This window comes from Natrix helvetica (genome assembly GCF_964273705.1).
Source record: "Natrix helvetica genome assembly, chromosome: 5".
NCBI classification, from domain to species: Eukaryota; Metazoa; Chordata; class Lepidosauria; order Squamata; family Natricidae; genus Natrix; species Natrix helvetica.
In genome coordinates this window covers 58,354,793-58,378,648 of record NC_138551.1, presented here as the reverse complement: position 1 = coordinate 58,378,648, position 23,856 = coordinate 58,354,793, and the positions used below count along the sequence as shown (strand labels likewise).

At 42.7% G+C, this 23,856-nt stretch overlaps 2 protein-coding genes across 7 annotated transcripts in view; one reads left to right on the top strand and one right to left on the bottom strand.

Annotated features, from left to right (window-relative positions):
* The window catches only part of TDRD1 (tudor domain containing 1), a 59,373-nt gene extending 49,733 nt beyond the window's left edge, over positions 1 to 9,640 (bottom strand). For 2 of the 6 annotated variants that reach the window (XM_081955654.1, XM_081955656.1), the window contains exons 1-6: positions 9,481 to 9,640; positions 7,582 to 7,884; positions 7,303 to 7,383; positions 6,660 to 6,712; positions 5,954 to 6,077; positions 5,335 to 5,440 (exon numbers count right to left, since the gene is read on the bottom strand). In XM_081955654.1, coding sequence (XP_081811780.1) covers positions 5,335 to 5,440; positions 5,954 to 6,077; positions 6,660 to 6,712; positions 7,303 to 7,383; positions 7,582 to 7,828 — 611 coding nt within the window. In that variant the 5' untranslated portion in view covers positions 7,829 to 7,884; positions 9,481 to 9,640. Of the gene's footprint in view, positions 1 to 5,334; positions 5,441 to 5,953; positions 6,078 to 6,659; positions 6,713 to 7,302; positions 7,384 to 7,581; positions 7,885 to 9,061; positions 9,291 to 9,480 lie in introns of those variants that run through there. The other 4 variants (XM_081955657.1, XM_081955655.1, XM_081955658.1 and 1 more) reach the window with 4 other exon arrangements.
* Positions 9,641 to 16,244: 6,604 nt separating this feature from the next.
* CCDC186 (coiled-coil domain containing 186) overlaps positions 16,245 to 23,856 on the top strand; it is a 41,052-nt gene continuing 33,440 nt past the window's right edge. Inside the window, 1 exon segment of the mRNA XM_081954803.1 lies at positions 16,245 to 18,011. The gene's annotated coding sequence lies outside the window, so the exon portion shown is untranslated.

Sequence of the window (23,856 nt, the reverse complement as noted above, 5' to 3'; positions counted from 1 at the left end):
CAGGTAGGGAACCTATGAACTGGGGGCGGACGGATGTTAGCCGCCACTTTGAGAAACCGCTTTATCAATGGGGAGTGGGAGAGGGTAGAGGATCCCTCCCCCAAGATGGTGGATAGGGCCGCCACCTGTCGCCGGAGAATATTGTGGTACAACCCGTCCTCCAGCCCCTTCTGGAGGAACTCTAGTACATCCGGAACCGTGGCCCTAGCGGGATCCAACCCTCTTGGACTGCACCACTTCGCAAAGGTCGCCCAGGTGGCGTTATAGATTCTGATCGTGGACGGCCTTCTAGATGCCTCCAAGGTAGCTATGACCCCTGATGACAACTTCCTCCCCCTTAACAATCCCCGTTCAAGAGCCAAGCGGTCAGATGAAGCCACTGCGGCTCTGGGTAAAGCAAAACCCCCTGACGAAGGACGACCTCCTCTGGTGGAATCCTCCAGGGATCCGCGACCAAGAGCTGGACCAGGTCTGCGAACCATGGTCTCCTCGGCCAGTATGGGGCTAATAGAATGACAAAGGCCCTCTCTGTGACTACCTTCCGTATGGTTCTGGGAATGAGGGGAAGGGGGGGAAAGGCATAAAGAAGACCCGGAGGCCACTGGGTCCTGAGGGCATCCGCTCCTTCCGCCGCTGGAGTCTGGAATCGGGCGAAAAATCTCGGTAGCTGTGCATTGCCGGGAGAGGCGAACAGGTCCACCAGGGGGGAGCCGAATCTGTGACAGATCGTCCGAAACAACTCTGGGGACAGCTGCCATTCGCCGTTGTCCAGAGTCGCCCGACTCAACCAGTCCGCCTGGTGGTTGGACTCCCCCGATATATGCTCCGCCGTAATCGAGGCCAAGTGCCTCTCTACCCACAGGCCCAATGTCTGTGCCTCCCGCCACAGGGCACGGGAGTGAGTCCCTCCTTGACGGTTGACATGAGCTTTCGTTGCTACATTGTCCGTGAGCAGGAGGACGTGTCGCCCCTGCAGATGATGATGAAAGGTCCGGAGGGCCAGTCTCGCAGCCTTGAGCTCCAGCCAATTGATATTGTGGCTGAGATCTGAGGCAGTCCAGCGTCCTTGGGCCATGTCGGACCCCATCACGGCCCCCCAGCCAAATAAACTCGCATCCGTTGTTACGGTTACTCTCTCCGGCTCCCAAATTGAAGCCCCTTGGCACAGTGCAGGGGACATCCACCACCTGCGAGAGAGTCTCACCTCTGGCGTTAAGTGAATCGGCCGCAGAGAGTTGCTCATCATCCTTTTCTGGGCTGGGATCAAGGCCCACTGAAGGGGACGCAGGTGGAGGCGAGCCCAGGGAACTATCCCTATACAGGACACCATCTTCCCCAGGAGTTGAGATAAGGTCAGGATGGAAACGGACCTTTTTGTCCTGATAGATGTGATCAACTGTCTCAAACTGGTCAGACGGTCCGGGGATAGGCGAACCCTCCCTGACTCGGAATCGATTACTGTCCCTAGATGAAGGATCTGCCTGGAGGGGGACAGGTGGCTCTTGGGGAAATTCACTGAGAAACCTAGCGTCTGGAGCCATTGGATCGTCAGCTGGAGGTCTGCCCTGGCTCTGGGAAGGGACTCTGCCTGGACCAGGACGTCGTCCAAGTAGCACTGGAGTCTCACCGGAATGGATCTCAGGTAAGCCGCCAGTGCCGCCAGGACCTTGGTGAACGTCCGTGGTGCCGAGGCCAGGCCGAATGGAAGGGCCCGGTACTGATAGTGTCGGCCCTCGTGGGAGAACCGCAGGAAACGTCGGTGAGTCCGGAGAATGGGGATGCAAAGGTAGGCCTCTGTCCAATCTACCGAGGCCATGTAATCCCCCTTCCGAATGCCCTGTAAGATCGACTTCAGGGAGGCCATCTTGAAACGCCTGTAGACTAGGTACTGATTCAGGCGCTTCAGGTCGAGGATTGCTCTCCAACCCCCCGAGGTCTTCGGGACTACAAAGAGATTTGAATAGCAGCCCCGTCCCCTCTCCGGTTCCGGAACGACCTCCACCGCTCTGATTTCCAGAAGATGGGAGACGGCGAGGTCCATGAGACGACGGCGTTCCGGATCCCGAGCCGGGGGAAACACCTTGAAGCGTCTCGGGGGATAGGAGAGGAACTCTAACCTTAGGCCATGGCGAACGGTCGCCCGGACCCACCCGTCTGATGTGATCTGATCCCACTTGTCCGCGTACAGCGCCAGGCGGCCGCCTATGGGATGACTCGGATTTGAGTCATTTCCCTCTGCGGAAGGGGCGGCCGCCGCCCCCCCCCCCCGCGAAAGGGCCGCTTGGACTGTGGCTGGTACCTGGAACGATCCTGAAAGTTCTGCCTGTTGTACTGCCTGTCCTGTCTGTACTGCTGAAAGCGGGGCTCCTGGTCTCTGTCATAATTTCTAAAAGAAGTCCTGCGATACGGGTGACTGCGTGCTTCGGACTTCTTGGTGGAGGTAGGCATCACCTTTTTCTTGTCTTTATTCTCCACCAAAATCGGGTCTAGAGCAGACCCAAACAGGTTGGGACCCGTAAAGGGAGCGGCTATCAAATCCCATTTGGCTTTATTATCGATCTGCCAATTCCTAAGCCAAAGGAGCCGGCGTGAGGCCACAGAGGTAGCTAGGGCGCTGGAGCCGAATCTCATGGCATCCAGGGTCGCATCAGCCGAATACTGACACGCCGCCATAATTTTAGTCAAATCCTGGTGAATGCGATCATCCTGGATCGGGATACGATCCTGGAGTTGGCGGAGCCACATCACCGTCGTGCGGTTAAAATACGAGGCGGCGGCGGCCGCCCGCATTGCCCATGCAGAGGCCTTGTAATTTTTCCGCAAGGTGAGCTCCGCCCTCTTATCTTCCGATTTAAGCTTATCTGCCGCATCCCCCGAGACCACCGGAGAGGATGAGACCAGGGCGGCTATAGGTTGATCTATGACCGGGAGTTGGAGGGCCTGTATAAAGGCCTTTTCCATGTTATAAGCCCGCTGGTCATTGCTGCCCGGAGGGGAAAAATTTGATGGTCGAGCCCACTGGCTGGTGGCCACTTCCAAGAACAAGGGAGGATCTCCTCTTTATTGGTGGCCGTGTTTGAGAACATTACCATATCCGGATCCCTGGGTGGAGGCACCGTGGGGTCCCCCGTGCCCACCTTGGTGGTCCTCCTGGCCTTTTTGAGTAGGGGCTTAAACTTGGCCTGGATGAATAGGTTGGAGGAGGTGGGCGGTTCGGTGGCCGCATCCTCTTCCTCAGAGAATCCCCAATCGTCCTGGCGACGTGCTTCCTCCCTAGAGGAGACCTCACTCATGAGCGAGGGTAAGGAAGCCCTAGACCTGGATCTGCTAAACGGAGTAATCCTATTATGACGGGAGGGCCTGTCTCTTTGAGCTATTCCCCTGGAAATGCCTGCAGAAATTAAACGCTTTAGATTTTCAGGCAGGCGTTCTAGATCTTCCTCATCATACTCAGAGTCATATTCACGTGAGATCGAGTCCCTGTGAGGCCTCCTACCCCTGGAAGGGCCAGCAGAGGGGCCCTCTAATGGGTCATTCCTATCCAATTCCCTTGTCCCAGGGGAAGTTGGTGGTGGAGGTGAAACCCCCCGCCCCTCACTCCTATCAGACCTAGAGGAAGAAGCAGAGGGGGAAGAAGGACTGAACCCCCTGTTAACAGAAGGGGAAGGACAAGAAGCCTCAGGTCTGGGAGATCTAGATCTAGGCCTGGGTTCCCTGGCCTTTTTCTTCTCCGCCCTCTCAATAGCTTTCTCAAATGCTCTGGAACGCCTAAGCTCGTCCCTTTGCAGAGCTCTAGAGGGCCGATCCTCTGCAGAAGGCCTGGAAACTCGAGGCCTGGCTGGAGCCGTGGGGCCTGACTTGTCTTCCTGTGCCTGGGTAGTCACAGTTTGAGTCACCTCGGATCGCGCTGCCATCGCCCCACTCACGTGTCCATATGCAATGAAGAGACTGTTCTCTTGAAGCGCTGTAGCCTCTAAGCCCCGCGCTGGTGGGAATCGCTCAGCTCGGGCTTCTCTGCGCCGGTGGCTGTACAGTAAGGCCCCGCGAGTGTGGGCCCGGCCACGTGTTCAAAATGGCCGCCGGCTGCTAACGATTGCCGTTTTGGTCTTCAGACGGCCGCTAAAATGGCGCGCGTGCCGTCGCTTGTCTCCCCCGCCGTTCTGACGGCTTGCCGACCCAGGGAAGGTGATCGCTGTTTGTGGGCGATCTTTCGCCGGTCTTCATGCCTGGCAACAGCCGCTGGCGCTCCGGTCCTGAGCTCGCACCGCCGCCGAGGGCTTCGCCGACACGGGAAAGGTGGAGCAGCCGAAATAAAGTGTCTGCCGGTCTTCACGCACGGCAAAAAGCCGCCGGCGCTGCGGCTCTGTTTAAACAGGTCGTCGGGGGAGAAACAGAGAGCTGCGAGCCACCCGGCACGCCCGAGGCCCCAGGAATCAGCCGGGGGAAAAGGGAAGGCTCGGCAGGGAGGGAGAGGAATGAGGAAAAGGGCGCTCCACGCGGCTCTCCCTGCCTTCCCAGGGCAGCAATAGGTTGTCCTGTTGGGCACAGCTCCAATCTTATTGCTCTAAGGTTTTTTTTTTTTTTTAATTTTGGAGTGTCCAATTAGCCAAATAAAGTCTCAAATCTATTACTCACAATCACACTGGAAACCAAATGATAAGTCTTTGGACCTGACTGAGAGGAAACTGGGAGCCAACGGGAGAAGCCGAAGGCTAAGAAGTTTTCTCTCAGTCAAATGGATCAATCAGGCTGTGTTAACCCTTCAGTGACCCATCCCTCCACTCTATTGGAAAACAGGGGTGTTATACTCAATTTCATCCAGGGTTGTGTTTGACCTAGGAGAGCCGGGATGGGCTTGGCAAGCTGAACAGCACTCGTTGGGGGCGCCTGTGGTAGCCCGAGCACCGGCTAGCAAAAAGTTGTTTTTGGCTGTGATAGCCTGCCAGTAAAAACAGTGCTCGGGAGGGCCACACGTGATCTCTGTCTTCACTAGCAGAGGCACCGTGGACCAGTCCGCTGTTTCCAGGGAGGCCCAGCTTGTTTCTATCTACTTTCTAACAGATCTTTTTCTTATTCTTTTTAAGTATCATCAATTTATGTTATTCAATTATTTGAGAGTGTTTGTCAATCAGTTTAATAAAAAATTAAAAAGTACACCACCATAATCTAAATATGCAACTATATGCCTATTTTTCTTCATAATCAAAGAACTTTTCAAAGTTCTATAATCATTATTAAAATTGTAATTGCACATTATTATTACATATAATTGATTGATGAATTCAAAGCTTACGGCTACCATTTAATTAATTTCAATTGTATTCATTAACTTACTTAGCTTTAGTTGGCTTACAGACATTATTATGTATTTGCCAATCTTTCATCTGACAACTTGCAGAACAGTAACTGACCTGCTTACACTGGATACATCGTAAGGATCCTAAAAAGATTACAAAAAGTTTACTGAGACATCAGGGGGAAAACTTTCTTGGAGAAGAGCAATGCAAATAATTGCCATTTAATGAGAAAGAAAGGAGCAGGTGTATAGTCATTAGGAGTTAAGCTCTAGCTGAAGTTATTTTCTGCATTTCTTATATATCAAGACTGAACCAGCCACCTACTTAGCTTTGTACTTTAATTCTTTTTATAGAAAACTGTTATAAGCTTGTACTAAGCAAGCTTTGTACTCAGCTTTCATAACAGTAGTTTCAAGTGATAAAAACATTATTTCAGTAAACTCAATTCAACTTATGTCTATGTTTGCTTTAATTTAATAGATATAGTTTGTAGTTTGTCTAAGGCTATCTAGAAAATTTGTAGTCAAACTTAAGATATTTCAACTGGCACCTGAATTTACATTAAATTACATTAATGTAATTTACATTAAATTCATTTCACTTAAAAGCTTTTAGCAAAGTTTTATTTTATCACAGATTAGTTAACAAACACTTACCAAACAACCCACAAAAATGGCAAGTGGGCTGATATAAAGGACTTAATTGTGAATTATAGCTGATAGGTGAAACTTTATCAGAAGTTGATAAATGCATTGCTTGTATTTCTGTTGAATCAGATACCTGAAAAGCATATTGACAAATATAAACATATCTTTGTCTTAAAATGGTAAGATGTTACTATTGTAATGTTTTACATTAAAATTCCTAATTTCTGAGAAAGAGAGACTGATACAGAATACATAAAATTTATAATAAAGTATGTATCTCTCCGAGAAATAAACAGCTATGTTGACATATGACTAGGCCAAGTTTTCTTTAAATACTTGAACATGTTACATACATTGAATAATATATGATACATTAATATGAACCAAATTACAGTTATTAGGTATGAATCTAAATCCTGCCCTCCTAGCAGTCTGAAAGCATGCAAATTTGAGTCCATAAATAAGTAGGACGGTTCCGTGCACCTCAGCATATAATCATGCTGGTCAGATGACCACGGAAATTTCTTCAGACAACGCTGGCTCCCTTGGCCCAGAAACAGAGATGAGCACCGCCTGCTACAGTCGGACACGACTGGATAGGGGAAACCATATTTATCTTTAGAATTAAGACACTAACCTAGCAATAACAGTTTATTACAATTAACAATTATATTAATGATGACAATAGGAAAGAGGAAAAATATTGGAAACTTACAGGATTTATTTTCTTTGTAGAAGATAGCAAATTATTCATTACTTTGAAATTCCCTACAATACAGAATGAAAATATTTAGAATAAAATAATTTAACAGATTAAATATATTTTAAATTATTAATTCAATTTGATATAGTTTTCCAGTAGTAGTAGTTCTAAATTCAAAAATTAATCACCAAAGAAACAAGATATTTATAATCAACAGTGGACTTCAACTCAAGGGAGCATGAACCCATTACAGTTATCCTTCATTTAACAACTGCCTTATTTAACACCATTTGCCGTTACAATAGTGATGAAAAAGTAACTTTATGACCAGTCCTTGCATTTATCATATAACCTTCATATGTCTTTAAAGCAAAGTTGAAATAAATTCAATCAGTTTGATCCAATGACCATTGGGCTTAATGAACAAGTTGCCAGTCCGAATTCTGGTTGGTAAAAGAACTACCTGTAATATTTTTTTAAACATATAAATGATCCATATGCTCAGAACATTCAAGGGAACATTTATAAAAATTTATAATTTATGAAAATAAAAACACTATTCCCAATATTTGCAGATAAAAAGTGAATACAAGATATAGCACACCACTTTGTCCTTTATTCCAATTAACTGGTTTCCTTACCAAAATGTACATACCTTCTGGATCATTGAGCTTTGACCCGGGAGATTGGAAAGATGGGAGATGGTTGACAAACTCCAGAGAATTTTCTGGAGGACCTTTACATGATAAAAGAAGAAAATTATCCAATTTTACAAAAGGTAAACTATTTTTAGAACCAAACACTTATAAATAAATGAAATTAACCAAAAGGTATCAATCCCACTATTTAAGATCCCACAAGATAAAATTACAAAAGGAAGCACATGAGAATACAATGCCACAAAGTACATTAAATTTAAGGGCTTTTTTCTCACCTTTCATTCCCACTCCAGCCGTATTTAATGAAACAGTTTTGTGATCATAGCCATCATGGATGTTTTCAACTGAACCATTCCAATTTGCAGCAAATAATTTTGCCTGTTCACAAATTGAAAAATTGTTGAGCAATGGTGGTACTTTATCATCAACAAGTACAATATTTTTGAAGTTGGGGCTTGTGCTGGGACTTCTCAATGACTGATTTGGACTTTTCAGATCCTTTATCTGAAGCCTTTGTTCCATTTTTCACACATCTATATTAGAATCATTTCTTTACAATTTCATGGATAATTTAATAGCTAGGAAAGTAAAATAAAATACATTAGCTAAACAATTAATTTATACAAATAAACAATCCTCAACATAATTTATTTCTTTATATGCTTTTCTATTAAGCATGGAACACATGCTAAATCATCCAACCCCTCAGAATGTAGCACAATATTTGTTAACAATATTTTAAAATGCAAAGGAACAATTAAGTTTTGAAAAATATTTTAAAATAGGAATCCTGCTTTGGACCAGCAAAACAAGATTTTCTAAATTTAGTTTCTCATATTCCTTTTCATTGAAAAAAAAATGTGAAAAAAGTAACTGAGCAAATTTAAATCACTTCCAGCACACAGAAGAGGTCTGGTAGCACCTTTTCCACTAATACATGTTATTAAAAGGTTAGAACTGTAGTAAGTTGCAGCTCACTTTAGCAGATGCATAGAAGGGTTAGAATGATTAGGATTTAAACTGGGATGAGTTGAGGGGAAGAAAAGGATAGGTTGGACAAGCAGGTTACCCAAGAGATAGTTTAGTCTCATATGTTAATTACAAAGCTGGTAACAGACATGATTTTTTCACACACTTTCTTCCTATAATGTATTTTAATATACAAATTCTTCAAAGAAAACCAGTCTGTAAAGCCGTTTTGTTTTAAAGTTTAAAGAACCACAATACCATGATATCTGCCTCAAATTTCAAACACATACAAGTAATCTCACAATATTGCCACATGGGTATATCTCAACTGAAATTTAGAAATTCAAAAAACATGGTGCTTTCAGATTTGTATCTACCATACTAAGGCAGTAGTAGTATAGTATCATATTAGTGCAGCAGTGAAATCATTTAGCCACACAAATTCATTTTATGTAAATATTGGCAAAATACACCAAAATACTGTATAAGCCAACTTAAAAAAAACAACATAACGCACAGCGTTTGGAAAAACGACAGGCCACTCCTCTAACAGGAAACGTGATTTACAATACTCCCATTACTCGTAGAATTAAAACCCTTAGTAATAACAACAAACAGGTTTCAAGGCTACGGTTCAGTCTATTCTTTTTCAAGAATTTAATGCTAATGCTGCACCTTGGCTAAAACAAATCATATTGCATGAAATTAAAATAAGGAACCAAACCTAGTGCTATTCTGCCTAGCATTCCTTCCCCTTGTCTATCTACTACATCAACACTCCTCTACCTTTTTTCCCCTTGCAGTACGAGAGTATCCAGCAGCCCAGGAAAAACCACGATCGCAGCCCAGATTACATCCTTGGAAAGCCTGGAAGGACCCAGGAATTGAGGCCACTCAACTCGTTATTAATGGCGCAGAGTGAGAAGGGAAGCGAATTCACACACAATGCCTTAAATCACAATTGGCCGCAAAACCCGCAACTTTTACAACAAACCTTACATCCCCAACAAGAGCTCGCACAAGGCGCTAATTTAGTCCAAAAGTAAAGGGCGAAACATCTAAAAACCCGCCTCAAGGGACTTTGAGCAATTAGTGGCTCAATCTGGGGCTAAAGCATGAGCGAGTGTATACGCCAGGGATCCTGGGCGACTCAACTGCAACCGACCACCTAAAGGTGAAGTGGAAGCGAAAGGGTGGGAGCTTACATTTGATATTTTGGAAGCAGAACCCGCCACTCTCCCACGTACAAATATATATATATATATCAAGGGCCGCGGGGTCTCTTCAACAGGACCTTCGGCTATTTACTTCGAACGAAACGGGGCTTCGTTGCAGACGTTCAGCCTCGTCTCCTTTTCTCCACACCGCGTGATCGCCAGAGCGCAGGCGCCACCTATTTAACCGTCGGACACGGAGCTTCTGAAGGAAAGACGTGGGGGTGGGGGAGGCGTATTGCCTGCGTTGAGCTGCGGGTTTGCAAGCTGTGTTGTTATCTTCTTTAAATTTCCTCAATGATGCAAAGCTTTTTCATATTGGCTCCGTTGGTGCCTAGACTGTACGGTAGTTGTGCCTTACCTTTACATATTTTCCTACACGAGATTTGGACATCCCATCTCACTGCCTGTGCCTAAAATTCTCCTACAGTACAATAGTACAATGATGCTGATTTTAGGTATTTGTCAAATCTAAAGTATGAGTGTTGCGTATAGGTTGCATTGAACTTGTGAAATTATTTGAGTGCTGGCAGTTATTTCTTAGGAAGCAAGCTCCTGGCATTTGACCTCCTTTAGTAATTGCAATGCCGAAGTAATCTCTTTCGGTTACTAAAATAGTCCCATATCTGAGCTCAGTAGTTTACAAACTATCCAAAACAACTTTTTTCCTAAGAAAGTTGTTCTTGCAGAATTTGAAACTCAATTGACCTTTTAATCAACTTGCTAGCCTGCAATTTATTGAAATAATCCAACATTTTAGATTCATGTAACATAGCAAACCACAAACTAGTCAACCAAATTTCAACCTATTGTGCTTTGCTAACCCAGCTAGGAGAGTTAGTTTATGGTTTGGTGAGTTGAATGAATCCACAAATAAACAATAGCCAAATTAAATAACCATTAACTAGCCACATGACACTGAATCCCAAACTAGTTAACCTCATTGTACCCTAACATACATTTTGATCTCATCCTGTATGATAGATATGCCATGAAAACCTAGAAAATAATGGTAATTCAGTAATTATGATTCAGTCAATGTCATGTAAAAATATGACCAGAAACTAAAGCATTATAATTATGAATCTTATGGTTTGGAACACTTTTGTGCAAGAATGTGGGTCCCCTGAAACAACGTTGTTTTTTTAAAATAATTTAGTTATGATGAAAGATTTAAATACTCTAGTAAGGATGAGTTTCTCATGATTTATTTTGACCTCTTTGCTTACCAATATTTGTATAAAACTGAACAACATCTGGAAGTATTGGCTGAAGTGCTATTGCATCTACATGGACTATATCTCTTAACAGATCAGTGATTACAATGATGCAGTATAAATATATTGTTGTAATAGTAGCCTCATGAACAAATATCAGAAGCCATATTTTTTGGCCGCATTACCACAAAATGCAACCAAAAATCAATGTGACTCATGCCTTATTCTGTGCATGACATTATCAGTACCAGATGGATTTGTAACTGGTTGACCAACCTCACTCAATGTGTAGACCTTAATGGAACTACAACTACATGGAAGGAAATATGCAGTGGAGTATCTAAGGCTCTGTTTTAGGCCCAGTACTCTTCAATATCTTCATCAATGATTTAAATGTGGGCATAGAAGGGGAACTCATCAAATTTGCAGATGATACCAAGCTGGCAGGAATAGCCAATATTCCAGAAGATAGGCTCCTGACAGAGTTGAACAATGGACCTATCTAATGATTTTCAATTGTTGGAAAAGTAAGATTCTACATTTAGGCAAGAAAAATCAATTCACGGGTATAGGATCAGTGATACTACTCAATAGTAGTAACTGCAAGCGTGATCTTGGAGAACTAGTAGACAATCACTTAAATATTACCCAGCAGTGTGTTGCTGCTGCCAAAAAAGTCAGAGCAGCTGTAGGCTTCATTGACAGAGGGATAGAATCAAGATCACACAAAAATGTTATTACCACGTTATAATGCCTTGGTAAGATCACACTTGGAAAATTGCATTGCCATGATATAAAACAGATATTGAGATTCTAGAACAGGGCTGTCAAACTCACATCACAGGCGTGGGCGTTGGCAGCGCATGAGGCATCTGGCCCGTGGGCTGGGAGTTTGACAGCCCAGCTCTAGAAAGTGCAGAGAAGTGCAACAAAGATGATTAGGGGACTGGAGTATAAAACAATTGAAGATTGCAAGAATTGGGTATGTCTCGTTTAATGAAAAGAGCTAGTAATCATATGATAGCAGTGCTCCAATATTGGAGGGCTTCCACAAAGAAGAAGGGGTCAACTTATTTTTCTTTCTTTTTTTTTTTTAATGAAAATTTTTATTGGTTTTTCAACATTTATAGGGAAAAGGGTAAATGGACAGGTATACAAATTTTGGCAGTTGCAAAATGTGGCAGGCGTCCCTCCCTCCATACTCATAGTATACATTTATATATAATGCATTGGTATATAATTGATTACAATCAGCATATTAGTTCTATTACTAAATTGAATCAGATTAGACATTACAGTATAAAATCCAGATATAATTCCATTATCACTTTCGGTCAGTTTATAATAATATGATTTTCTTATTTATTTTTGTGATCTGAGTCTTCTTGCTATTGCCCCATCTCCCTCCACTGGCAGAGCTCTGGCCCCTCCCGTGTCCTGTGTGTCCGTTGTAGTGTCTTGTGTTTTTTCTAGGAGTGTTTTGTTTTTTTCCATAAAGGCCTGCGCCTCTATGGGTGAATTGATTCTGATTCTTGTCTCCTCCCAGAATATCAGCATACCTTCAGGCATCAACCATCTAAACCACACCCCTTTCTGGTATAATTTATTTGCTAATTGCGAATAATTCTTCCTTTTTTCTCTAATCTTCTTAGGGATCTGCTTCAGAATGGTTATCTCCATATCATGGTATGTCAATGCTTGCCCCCTTTGTACACCCAGAATTTCATCTCTTGTGCTTTTTCTAAGAAATTTAATGTGAACCTCCCTAGGTACATTGTGTGTTCTAGCATAAGCTGAGTTCACTCTATAAACCAGGTCTATATCCCACCCCATCTGTTGTTTTTCTTTGTGTGTGTAGTCAGCCAGGATGTTTGTCATGATGTCCTTTATGTTTTCCCCATCTTCTTCTATAACATTTTGAAATCTAAGGTAATAGGACATTCTCTCAAATTCTATTTTCATCTGTTGGATGTCAAGATCTTTGTTCCCTTTCTGCACAGCTTCTACCCCCCCCTCACCTCCTCCACCCCCCCTTCCACAAGATTCAGTCTTTGTGAGTTCTTATATATTTGGGCTTGATTTTCTTTAATTTCATCTTTCATTTCCCTTAGCTGTTTCTTGATTTCCTCCTGGCCCTGTAGAATTTGTTGAAGCATTTGTTGAAAGTCCATCTCTGTAGTCTTAGGTTGCATCAGTTCTGGTATCTTTGACTGTGCGGCTGGACTGGATGTTGCGGATGTTGGAGCAGAAGTGGCAAAGCCAGGTTTTCCAGGAGGTGGTCTTTTAGATGCCATCCTTTATAACGTTAGAAGTTCAGTCCATATATAAGATAGACAGTTAGAAAAGAAGGGTAGCCAGGTGAGTCTCGGGAGCAGAAGAGCCAGGCAGAAGAGAGTCTCTCTAATAAGTCTGGCAGTAGATAGAAAATTTCCCCTAGGAAGTTTAAAAAATACCAATCCACAAGAGATTCCTCTGGGAGACATGGAGACAAAGACCGGAAGCCTGAATTTTAAAGGTGGAGTCAGGTTTCACAGTTCATAAAGACAACGGAAGTGTGCCATTTTGCCCTGCCAGTTTTGGGCACAGAGGCATAACAAAGTTTTAAAAAGTTCCAAAAGTCCTCAAATCACAGTAATATGTAGAAATAAGTTGAAGAGAAAATCATCTCAGCCTGGGTGAGGCTTCATTCGTTGGCTCTCCCCCCTCCTCCTTCCCCGGGGGCTGAGAGCAGAATTGTTCCTCGCCGCTTGTCCAAGGGGGGGGAAACCCCCCTCCCTCCAGCCGCGCCTCCAAAATGCTCCGAAAGTAAAAATCTTTAAAAAAAGCTGAATAGTTCTTCATGCAAAGTAGGGAATGAAGAGAGAAGCAGCCTCACCGCCCTGCAGCCGCTTCCTTCTATTGTTGCATTCTCCAGTCAGCTTATAGCGAGGCGCGAGGCGCAGAAACGCGAAGCGCCCTCCGAGCTTGCTCCCCGGTGCCTTGGGCGCGCGAGAGAACTCCCGCCGGCCGCCGGCGCTGCAGGAGTCCTCCGCGATGCCGCCCCTCCGGCAGGACCCCTCTGCGGGGTGTCCTGTGCCCCCCAAGGAGTGGGGAAGCCCACCGGGGAGCCGGAGCGGGCAAAGAGCTGCCCGTCGCTGCCGCCGCCGGAACCAGAACCGGGTCAACTTATTTTTCAAAGCACCTGAAGATCGGACAAGAAGCAATGAATAGAAACTAATCAACGAGAGAACCAATCTAAAACTTGGATCGCGTTGTGCCTTTGCGGCCTCTGACCCGATGTTGATCCCGGGTGGCTCCCTGGTTTACCGAGGAGCTCCGGGAGATGACACGCCAGAAAAGAAGCCTAGAGAGTGGTTGGAGGGCCAGCCGGTCCGAATCTGATTGAACACTAGTAAGAATTCATATTAAATCCTACTTAGTGGCGATAAAAGCGGCAACATTTTTCCACTCTTATCACGTCCGCAGATAACTGCCCAGCCGCCCTGTTTAGGGTGACCCGTTCCTTACTTAACCAAGGAACTGGGAAAGACCCCTTGCAGGGTAGGGCTGATGAATTTGTTCAGTATCTGCAGGATAAAATCGCTCAGATCCGAACAGGCTTGGACTCTGACTGGGTAGATTCGGGCGAGTCGACGGGGATGAATCTTGTGGAGACAATCAGGAATGAGTTTGACCCTGTGACCCCCGAGGGCATGGACAGGATTATGGGGAGACTCAGTGCTGCCACTTGTGTGCTGGACCCGTGTCCCTCTTGGTTAGTTTCGGCTTCCCGGGAGGTGGCACGCGGCTGGCTCCAGGCGATTACCAATGCTTCATTGAGAGAGGGGTTCTTTCCCACCGCCTTGAAGGTGGCAGTGGTGAGGCCCCTCCTCAAGAAGCCGTCCCTGGAACCAGCTTCTTTAGCCAACTATTGTCTGGTCTCCAACCTTCGCTTTGTAGCAAAGGTTGTCGAGAGTGTGGTAGCACGTCAGCTTCCCCAGTACCTGGATGAAGCTGTCTACCTGGATCTGTTTCAGTCGGGTTTCAGGCCCGGGTACAGCACAGAGACAGCATTGGTCGATGATCTCTAGTGGGCCCAGGACAGGGGCTGCACCTCTGTCTTGGTCCTATTAGACCTCTGGGCGGCTTTCGATACCATCGACCATGGTATCCTGCTGCGACAACTCGGGAGGTTGGGAGTGGGGGGCACCGTTTTACGGTGGTTCTCCTCCTACCTGTCGGATTGGTCGCAGTTTGTGTTGACTGGAGGGCAGGGATCGACCCGAGGCACGTCACTTGTGGGGTGCCCCAGGGGTTGGTTCTCTCACCTCTCCTGTTCAACATATATATGAAACCCCTGGGCGAGATCATCCGTGGTTTTGGGGTATGGTATCATCAATATGCTGATGATACCCAACTTTTCATCTCTACCCCAAACCATCCAAACGATGCCCTCAACGTGATGTCCCGATGCCTGGAGGCTGTGCGGATCTGGATGGGGAGAAACAGGCTCAAGCTCAATCCCTCCAAGACTGAGTGGCTGTGGTTTCCGTCATCCCGATTTGTGCATCTTGTTCCATCTTTGATGATAGGGGGACAAATTTTAGCCCCCTCAGAGAGGGCCCGCAATCTGGGAGTCCTCCTGGACACACACTTAGTTTCGAAGATCACCTGACGGCCGTGACCAGGGGGGTCTTTTACCAGGTTCGCCTGGTACGTCAGTTGCGCCCCTTCCTGCATCGGGATGCTCTATGCACAGTCACTCATGCCCTTGTCCTTTGTCGCCTGGACTACTGCAATGCTCTCTACATGGGGCTGCCCTTTGAAGAGCACCCGGAGGCTTCAGCTGGTCCAGAATGCGGCCGCGCGGGTTATCATGGGGGTACCTAGGTGCTCCCATGTTACACCCCTTTTAGGTGGCCTGCACTGGTTGCCGGTTGTTTTCCGGGTGCGATTCAAGGTACTAATTATGACCTTTAAAGCGCTCCATAGCTTAGGCCCAGGGTACTTGCCAGACCACTTACTGCCACCAGTAGCTTCTTACTGTCCAGTGTGATCCCACAGAGTTGGCGTCCTCAGGGTGCCGTCGGCCAAACAGTGTCGGCTAGCGACCCCCAGGGAGAGAGCCTTCTCTGTGGGAGCGCCTTCCCTCTGGAATGAGCTGCCCCTGGAGCTTCGCATAATCCCTGACCTCCGGTCCTTCCGACGCACCCTAAAAAGTTGGCTTTTCCAGCAGGCCGGCCTGGCCTGTTAATTTTATCTAATTTTTTAAATGTTAGTGTTATATTAATTGGGTTTGTTTTTTGGATTGTTTCTAATTTCCTTTTAACTTTTGTAATATGTGTTTTTTAATGCTGTATGCCGCCCTGAGTCCTTTGGGAGAAGGGCGGCATATGAATCCAATAAAACAAACAAAACAAACAAGCAATCATCTCTTATGTAAAAATCAAAATCCAAACATAAAGGCAATCTTACATCTTTTGTGTATAAGAGAACAAAAAAAAAATGACTGAAACCAGAATTTCATAGTTTAATCAGAAATGTAGGCATGAAAGAAAAGTACTGGTTAGATTTAGTCAGACAAAGTAAGTATAATCATTTGATAGGGTAGAGGCAATGAGGGATAAATGCTGTAAACGTTAAGCACTGATAAGTAAACAAAGATCATAATAAAAGCCAATGGCAAGAATTAATATTGCTGCGTTTACAAAATAATGTAAATGTAATAATGTAATAATGCCACCCATTTGCTTTGAAACAAGATGGACAGCAAATAAATTTTATAATAAATTAAAATAGTTTTTCAAAGCCAGAGATAAATAAAATAGAACAGATTTTGCCTGAAGTTGATAGAAACAAAACGACAGAAAATTAACTAACTTGTAGTAAGCAGCAAAACATTTGCTGAGCAATGAAACAATTGCTGGGAATTGGGCAGTATATAAATTAAAGAATAATTATTATATTAGCAGTGGAAAGTAAATGGCTGGCATGGAGAAAATGAAAGTGGCTGTGTTGTGTTTGTGTTGCCCTGCCATAATACTCGACTTAAACATCTTTTTTTTTAATGGAATAACTTTGGGGTACCCGTGCCTCTCCCTCATGCAAGAGAGCCCTACATGAGTGGCTGTTTCCTATCACTGGGAAAGATGGTATTTCTGGCATGAATGCAGATATAGAACCAACAGGAATACCCAAGTGCTGCAATACACATAACTGCTCCTTTGCAGATCAATCGGCCATACCTCACTCTAGCAGGTGCATTCAAAACTCTGGTTAAATATACCAGTTTCTCAAGCTGCTGCCAGGAGATTGCAGCTAAGAACTTGATAGTGCATGTATGCTGAAGAATGTGGACACCTGCTGGAGCAGCTACTATTGCTGCTTTGCAGGATAAACAGGCGCTGCGTGGCTATGACCCTAGATCTTGCCTAATTGCACATGTGGTAGTGTGAGAAACACCAGCTGCCTGTACCGTATATAGTTTCTTGGAATCATTCCAAGAGGCTTGAAGAAGCGAGTCATCAAGAAAAGCAGTGCCAGCTCCGTGCTAAATATACAACATGGGTGTTGGGCACCTCGATTTATTCCGAATCACGATTGGAAAGCTTCAGCATGTGAGCTAATCTCGAAATGTGGCTTCTACGACTTCGTGCCTCTACAGAAGCAGATTGCCCGGATTCGACGAATGCCAGGCTCTTGCTGAGATGCTTAGCCGTTGTTCGTGAACTACGTTGCAGTAAAATAGGTCCGCGATTCGACTCCAATCTCTTCCCAATCTCCACAGACTACACGGCAGCTTTTCTCCATGGCGAAATTAAAAACCGGCAGTTTCATTCAGCAGACGGATCTAATCCTCGAAACCCGCACGATCATCAAAAGGCAGGGCCGATACTCCCAACCAGACCGGTACCAGTGGGAGGCATCGCTCCCCCCTGCTATCTTTCCAGGCATGAATCGCAACGCCCCGATGAATGACGAGATACAGCTCTCGGGCTGCCGACCGAGGAATTAACCCAGGCCAGTTCAGGATTATTTTTTTCTCCTCCCCCTTGCAGGCTGTTAATCGGATCTCGCTCCGCCTTCATCCCGCCTCTCCAATGAAGCTGTTCTGGATGCCCGTGGCAGCCATCTTTGTTGATGTGTCAGCTTTCAGTTCCTGTGAGGGGGCTGCAGCAGGAACAAGAGGAGCGAGAATGGCTCTGTACCCTCCCGCTACACGCACACCCACCCCGTTACGCATTCTGAGTCTCCGGTTCTAATTAGCAATGGGAAAGCGGCTACTAATGCAACAGATGCTCCGTTCCCCAGCCTCCTAGCAAACGGGTAAGCGCTTCCCGACTTGGCTTGGGAACACATTGGGAGATCTGATGTGGTTTCGGTCACAAAGAATGTAGATCAAAGATAGGCAGACTGAGCAAGAGAAATGGGGATTCGGGTAGCCGGCAAGAAAACCTGCTCTTGCTTAGAGGGGTGGATTCCCACGACTTTTTTTTTATCTGCTTGTTTTTGTTTTAATCGGGAAAGGTTTTTGACGTCAGACACTGAACATTCTACGAGGCTTTCTCTCCCGCGTAGGTTATTAAATGGGTTTCCATAGGGGCATTCTTTCTTTGCCCTCTCGTTCCGTATGAAAGCACTCGTGGGCTTTTGTCATTTTTGTTAAATGTTGATGGACGGTCCGGTTCACATTGGATAAACTCCGATGGAGTTGTTCTACCAGGAAGTAAATGATAGAAAGGTCCTCCAAGGTGTTGGCTTCAAGGTCAGATGTGTAAGGAGTGAGGAATTTCTTTTAATTCCTTAGGTGACTGATGCCTTTAAGGATGCCTTTGTACATATTGGCTGGTGCTGTCTCCTTACCCTTACACATTTGAAAGGTGTCAGGTGTAAAATCTTTTGGGGTCTTTCATGTTTCAGACTTCTGATGAGAACCATAGTCTCCGAATACAATCGTTTTAAATCAAACCCTCAAAGATTGAAAAAGGATTATGTGACTTGATTTCATCTTTGTTATTGTAGGATGCTTGTGAAATTTAGATTTGGCATTTAGTTTTACAAAATGCAATACAGGAATACATCAGCTAAAAGCCTTCTCTAGTTAAGGCAAAAGTCCTGCCTGAAAAGCTTTTGGCTTCACTATATATTTTACTTTATTGATTTGCAATTAAAATATTTTCTCTAATAAATGTTCAATCACAGTTGCATGGCCAAAGGCATAGATAAGAAAAACCTTTCCCCTATGTTATTTCTATCTTCATTCTTCCTTATCAATGGTAGTTGGATTACTGCATACAAAGTGCTTTTGGTGTCTTCTTCAGAAAATTTGTGAGCTTCATTATGTTTATTTAAGAGTAAATCCCACTAGGTTCAGTGGGACTTAGTGACAGATAAACATAAGCCTTTGTTATTATTTTGAATGTTGAGCTATGAACAAGGCATTTTGTGGCTTCCCTATTTAAGAATCAGGTAGCCAGACACTTATAAAAGCAGATGATATAAGATTCAAAGTCACTTGGAAAAGATCCCAAAGATCAATTTGCTCACAAAGCTATTCTACACAATTTATCCATAATTCCTTCTGGTTTTGCTACAGTGACCTTTCTGAACAGCTTTTGTTATAGGCTGAATAAATGTAATTTAGCATACTTGAGTAATCTTTTCAAAATTAATAGCTGAGGAATAGTACAGCACCAGATTCTTCATTCTCGCACTTTCTTCCCACATTTTGTGTACCGGGAACAGGTTTGTTTTTGGTGAAACAATATGCTTGGTAATTATAGGTATATGACAGCCATATAATTAGATAAATGGAGTTAATGCTTCTTGGTAAAATTGACTTGCATTTCTTTGATCTGTGCAGTTAATACTTATTATCTATGTGAACAAAGAGTATTATTCAGTGGGCTTGCTTTGATTATATTTAAGGCTGGCTTATACAAGCTGCTCAGAACAAATGTAATTGTCTTAAATGACATTTCCTAATATATTTGGACAGAAAAGAGTCTCAAGACAGCTCACAATTGTGTGCTGCACACACACACACATAGATATAATATACATTTGTTTAATCCATTGTAATAATAGTATAGCCCAATACCCAATTCATTTAAAAATTCTCATGTATTTATTATACATTTTAATGAACCAGAATACATGGTGTTCTGAATCAGTTATTCTATGCTGCCATTCCAAGCTGGTTTCTCTATGTTCTGTTTTATTATGTTTATTTAATATTGATCCAATCAAGTTGCAAGTTATTTGACATATAATAAAACACAATTTGCCATTCGTAAATTTTGAGGTATTGTTGTGAGGGACTGTTTTACCTTTATATGTAAGGTATATTGAATTCTGTTTGCAGAGAATTCAATATACAAAACAGTAAAGCAATGTTGTAACAATTAGCTGACGATAGTGATCATTATACTGGTTGCGGATCTTAGCAATCTGAAAGTCCTGCATTGATTTAGTATTAAACCCCCTCAGGGTTTTTTTTTTTTTACTTTGCTGCTTAAGGTAATAGTTTTACAATATTACATGACTGAGAATAGGATTAGTTTGACAGGTTAAATGTTTATTTTAATTTTTGCGTTAGCAATGGGACACCATATGAGTGATAAAATAAAATGACAGATAAAGTAAAATTTCAGTTTTAAAAACACTGTAGGAATAATCGTAGAACTATACCAGATGTATCAAATTATTTTGTCAGTAAGCTCTGTTTTTCTGTCTATTTCTATCTTGATTTATTGGTCACTGTTGTCTTCTCACATGGTAATGTAATATGTGCAACAAAGAAAACTTCCATTTTGAGCTATGAATCTTTTCACTGAAAGGTACACAGAGGAAAAGATAGGGTCTGGAAGCACTTCAAATGTTATAAGATTTAATTGTATATATAGCCTTTTCTATTAAAAAAACAAGATATGATATTAAATCATAAAAAGCGTGAGAGCATATAAAAATGTAGATTACTAAAAGAACATAAATTAAAATTCATGTTTAAGAGCAAGATAAAATTTAAAAACAATAAATTTAAGATGTCCTAAAATTAGAGTTTGCAAATGTTTTATTTTCTTGACCCATAAAATGATAAAAGAATGTGTGTGGTTTACCTTTCCTTATCACCCTTATTTCTAATTAGGGATGGACAAAATACAATTATACCACTAATAATTATTGATACATATTTCAAATGCAACCATGACAGCCTCTTATAATCATATAGTAATGATGTAATTTGATAATCTTAAAACATTTTCTTTGAAAATTTACAATAAATCAACTTTAAAACAATATTTTGAATAGATGGATGCTCTTGCAGAATTTTCAAATTTCTGCTGTGGAAAATCTTGATTTCATTATTGCCTGCCAGCAATACAGAAGTTCAGTTTTGACAACCATCCAACTAAGGCATGGAACACAATAAGGCTCATGCATGCAAAGCTTGTTTTGTGTTTTCATTTCTTTGCATGGGCAAGGCAGTAACTTGGTGCCCCAGGCAGATTGGGAGTAGATTCTGCAAGGCTGTAACTTTGCATGTTTACGTGCCAAACAAAACAGAAGCCCTGCTAGAATTTCCTGTTCCTGCTGTTAGCTTGTTCATGCAAAGTGGACATTGATCCTCCTTGGCATGATAAAGCCCACAGTAATTTGATACACACTTCAAAGGGTTCATGGTTGTAATGTTTCTGGTTTAAATGGAACATTTGGCCCTTTGGTGGAATTTTCTTTGGCGATTTTAACTGATATAGTCTCTTTTTGGGGAGTTGTAAAATCTAGATCTACTATAAAGAAGGATGTTTCTTGGGTTTTGCCAAGATATAGGTCATTTTTTTAAAAAATTCTATATTTCTCCTCCCATCATGCCCATTCACTCACTATCTTGTGTTTTTAAGATAATGAGATCTCAGTTAAACAAATTATATAAATAATTACATGAAAAGCTCACCGTTTTATTAGAGCTTATTGTATACCAAACATTCTGGCGATATCACCAACTGGAATGAGTGTTCATTCATCTCTCTGCCCCAGAGAGCTTTATTATTCAAATAACAAGCATTTGAATGAGAATATAGAGGAGTATCATGTTTAAACAAAGTAGGAACACTCCTGTTCTAGCATACTATAATCAGAATTGTGATCCCTATAAAGAAATATAAAAGCTGTCTCCCATAGCCTTGCCCATAGCAGTCAGAAGACATGATCAAAACTCTTTAATTTCACAACATATGGACAGACCTAACTATAGTTAGAGTTGGGAAATTGTGACCATCCTAGACCAAGTCTAAAAATGCTAGGAATTTCTAGAAGCCTGGCACTCTGAAAAATTAGCCATCAATAGGCAAATAGGTATGAACAATATCTACATACTGTGCAAAGGAGACAATCAACAAGCTAGAAAGGGAATAAAAAGACCTACCCTAATCAACATCCAGATGAACATAGATTAACATCAAGGTTATCATCAGATCAACAATCAAGAAGTAAACAATTCCCAACCAAGGAACTGTCAAACAATCTAACAGTAAACACCCCAACCAAAGAACTTCCCAGACCACTCCCACAACACTAACAGAGCAAGCAATTAGAATATAAACTAACAGCAAACCCCACTCCTTACTACTACTACTGATGATGTTATCTAGTTTGGGTAATGAAGAATCTGCAAGAAAAAGACCAAGTTCAGAAAGCAGCAAGGACCCCTAATAGCCTCTCCTGAATCCTAGAAATAACCTAGAGAGGGGAGAAAGAAACTATAAATAGTAGCATTTCTTCTTTTCCTATGAAAGAATTTCCAGAAAATAATTTTCCTTATGAGCATTTTGACCTTAATATCCCAGTGGATAGATCAAAAAGAGCTATTTGCATCATCTACAATTACCTTTTCCTGTGCAATCATTTTCTTTTGAACTCAGGTTACGTTTCTGGGCCTTGAGAAGGAGAGTGATGGTTGAAGTGTTGGGAGTTTTGAGTTATGGCACCAAGCAAATTTTTTAAAAGACTTAATCCCTTTGACCAGAATAGCTGGAAAGGCTTGTGCATTTCTTTTAAAGGTGATCTACTGGACACCTGATGAAATATATTTCTGTTCCTCATCCAAATTTACATGTCTAAACCATTGTAAAGGGTAATGTAATTTAAAATATATAAAAATGGTCCTCAGCTTACATCTGTTTGTTTAGTGATCATTCAAATTTCCAATGGCATTGAAAAAATTGACTTGCAATCAATCATTGCACTTATGTTTGTCGTAGCATCCTCACTGACATGTGATCAAAAGTTAGGTGTTTGGCAATCCGCATGTATTTCCTATAGTTGCAGCATCTGGAAGTCATGTAATTGTCATTTATGACCTAATCCAGCAGGTTTCCAACAAGCCAAATCAATGTGGGAAGCCAGGTTTGCTTAATTACTGTGTGATTCGCTTAACGTGAATCACAACGCAAAACGTACTTAACAACCAACAAGCAATGGAAATGCTGGTCCCAATTGTGGTTGTAAGTCACAGCTACATGCAATAATAATGTGTAAGTATTATTATTTTGAATTAGATAACAATGTTTCTTTCTTCCCAGGCGGTAGGCTACTTTAAAAAACAGAAGTTAAATACCAGAGAGCACTAAGAAAACATACTTGCTGCGTTATTCTCTAATTGGAAATCCAGAAGTTCTCTGGAAAACCTGTAAGAAGCTTCTGAAAATAATATTTGTTAGTTTCGTTTCGTTCACGTATTACTCAATTACGTATTACTATTCAAGTTATACTCACCATGATTAACTACTTGGTGGGGATATTACTTCTCTAAAAATGATTCTTCTGCTAATATGGCAGAAAGTCTTAAATCAAAAATAATCCATTTTTTTGTCCAAGCCCCATTATTATCTTAAGTGTACAACTCAGTTGCTTTGTTAGAGTGATGTGATCAATGATCTGCTTACAACTACATTTACATTAGTTTTTATATGTGTACTGTGTATTTAGTGCTCCTAAGATCTTAAGGCTGCGAAGGTTAGAGTTCTGATTAGAGTATTATCTCTTGATAGTATCTGCAATTCCATAGTGTCATTTATGCAGAGCAAGGAAATGTAGTTGGACTAGAAAGGAAAGTTTGTTGATATAGTTGCTGGTTTCTATGTCCACAGTGATATCTGAAATTAATATGCGT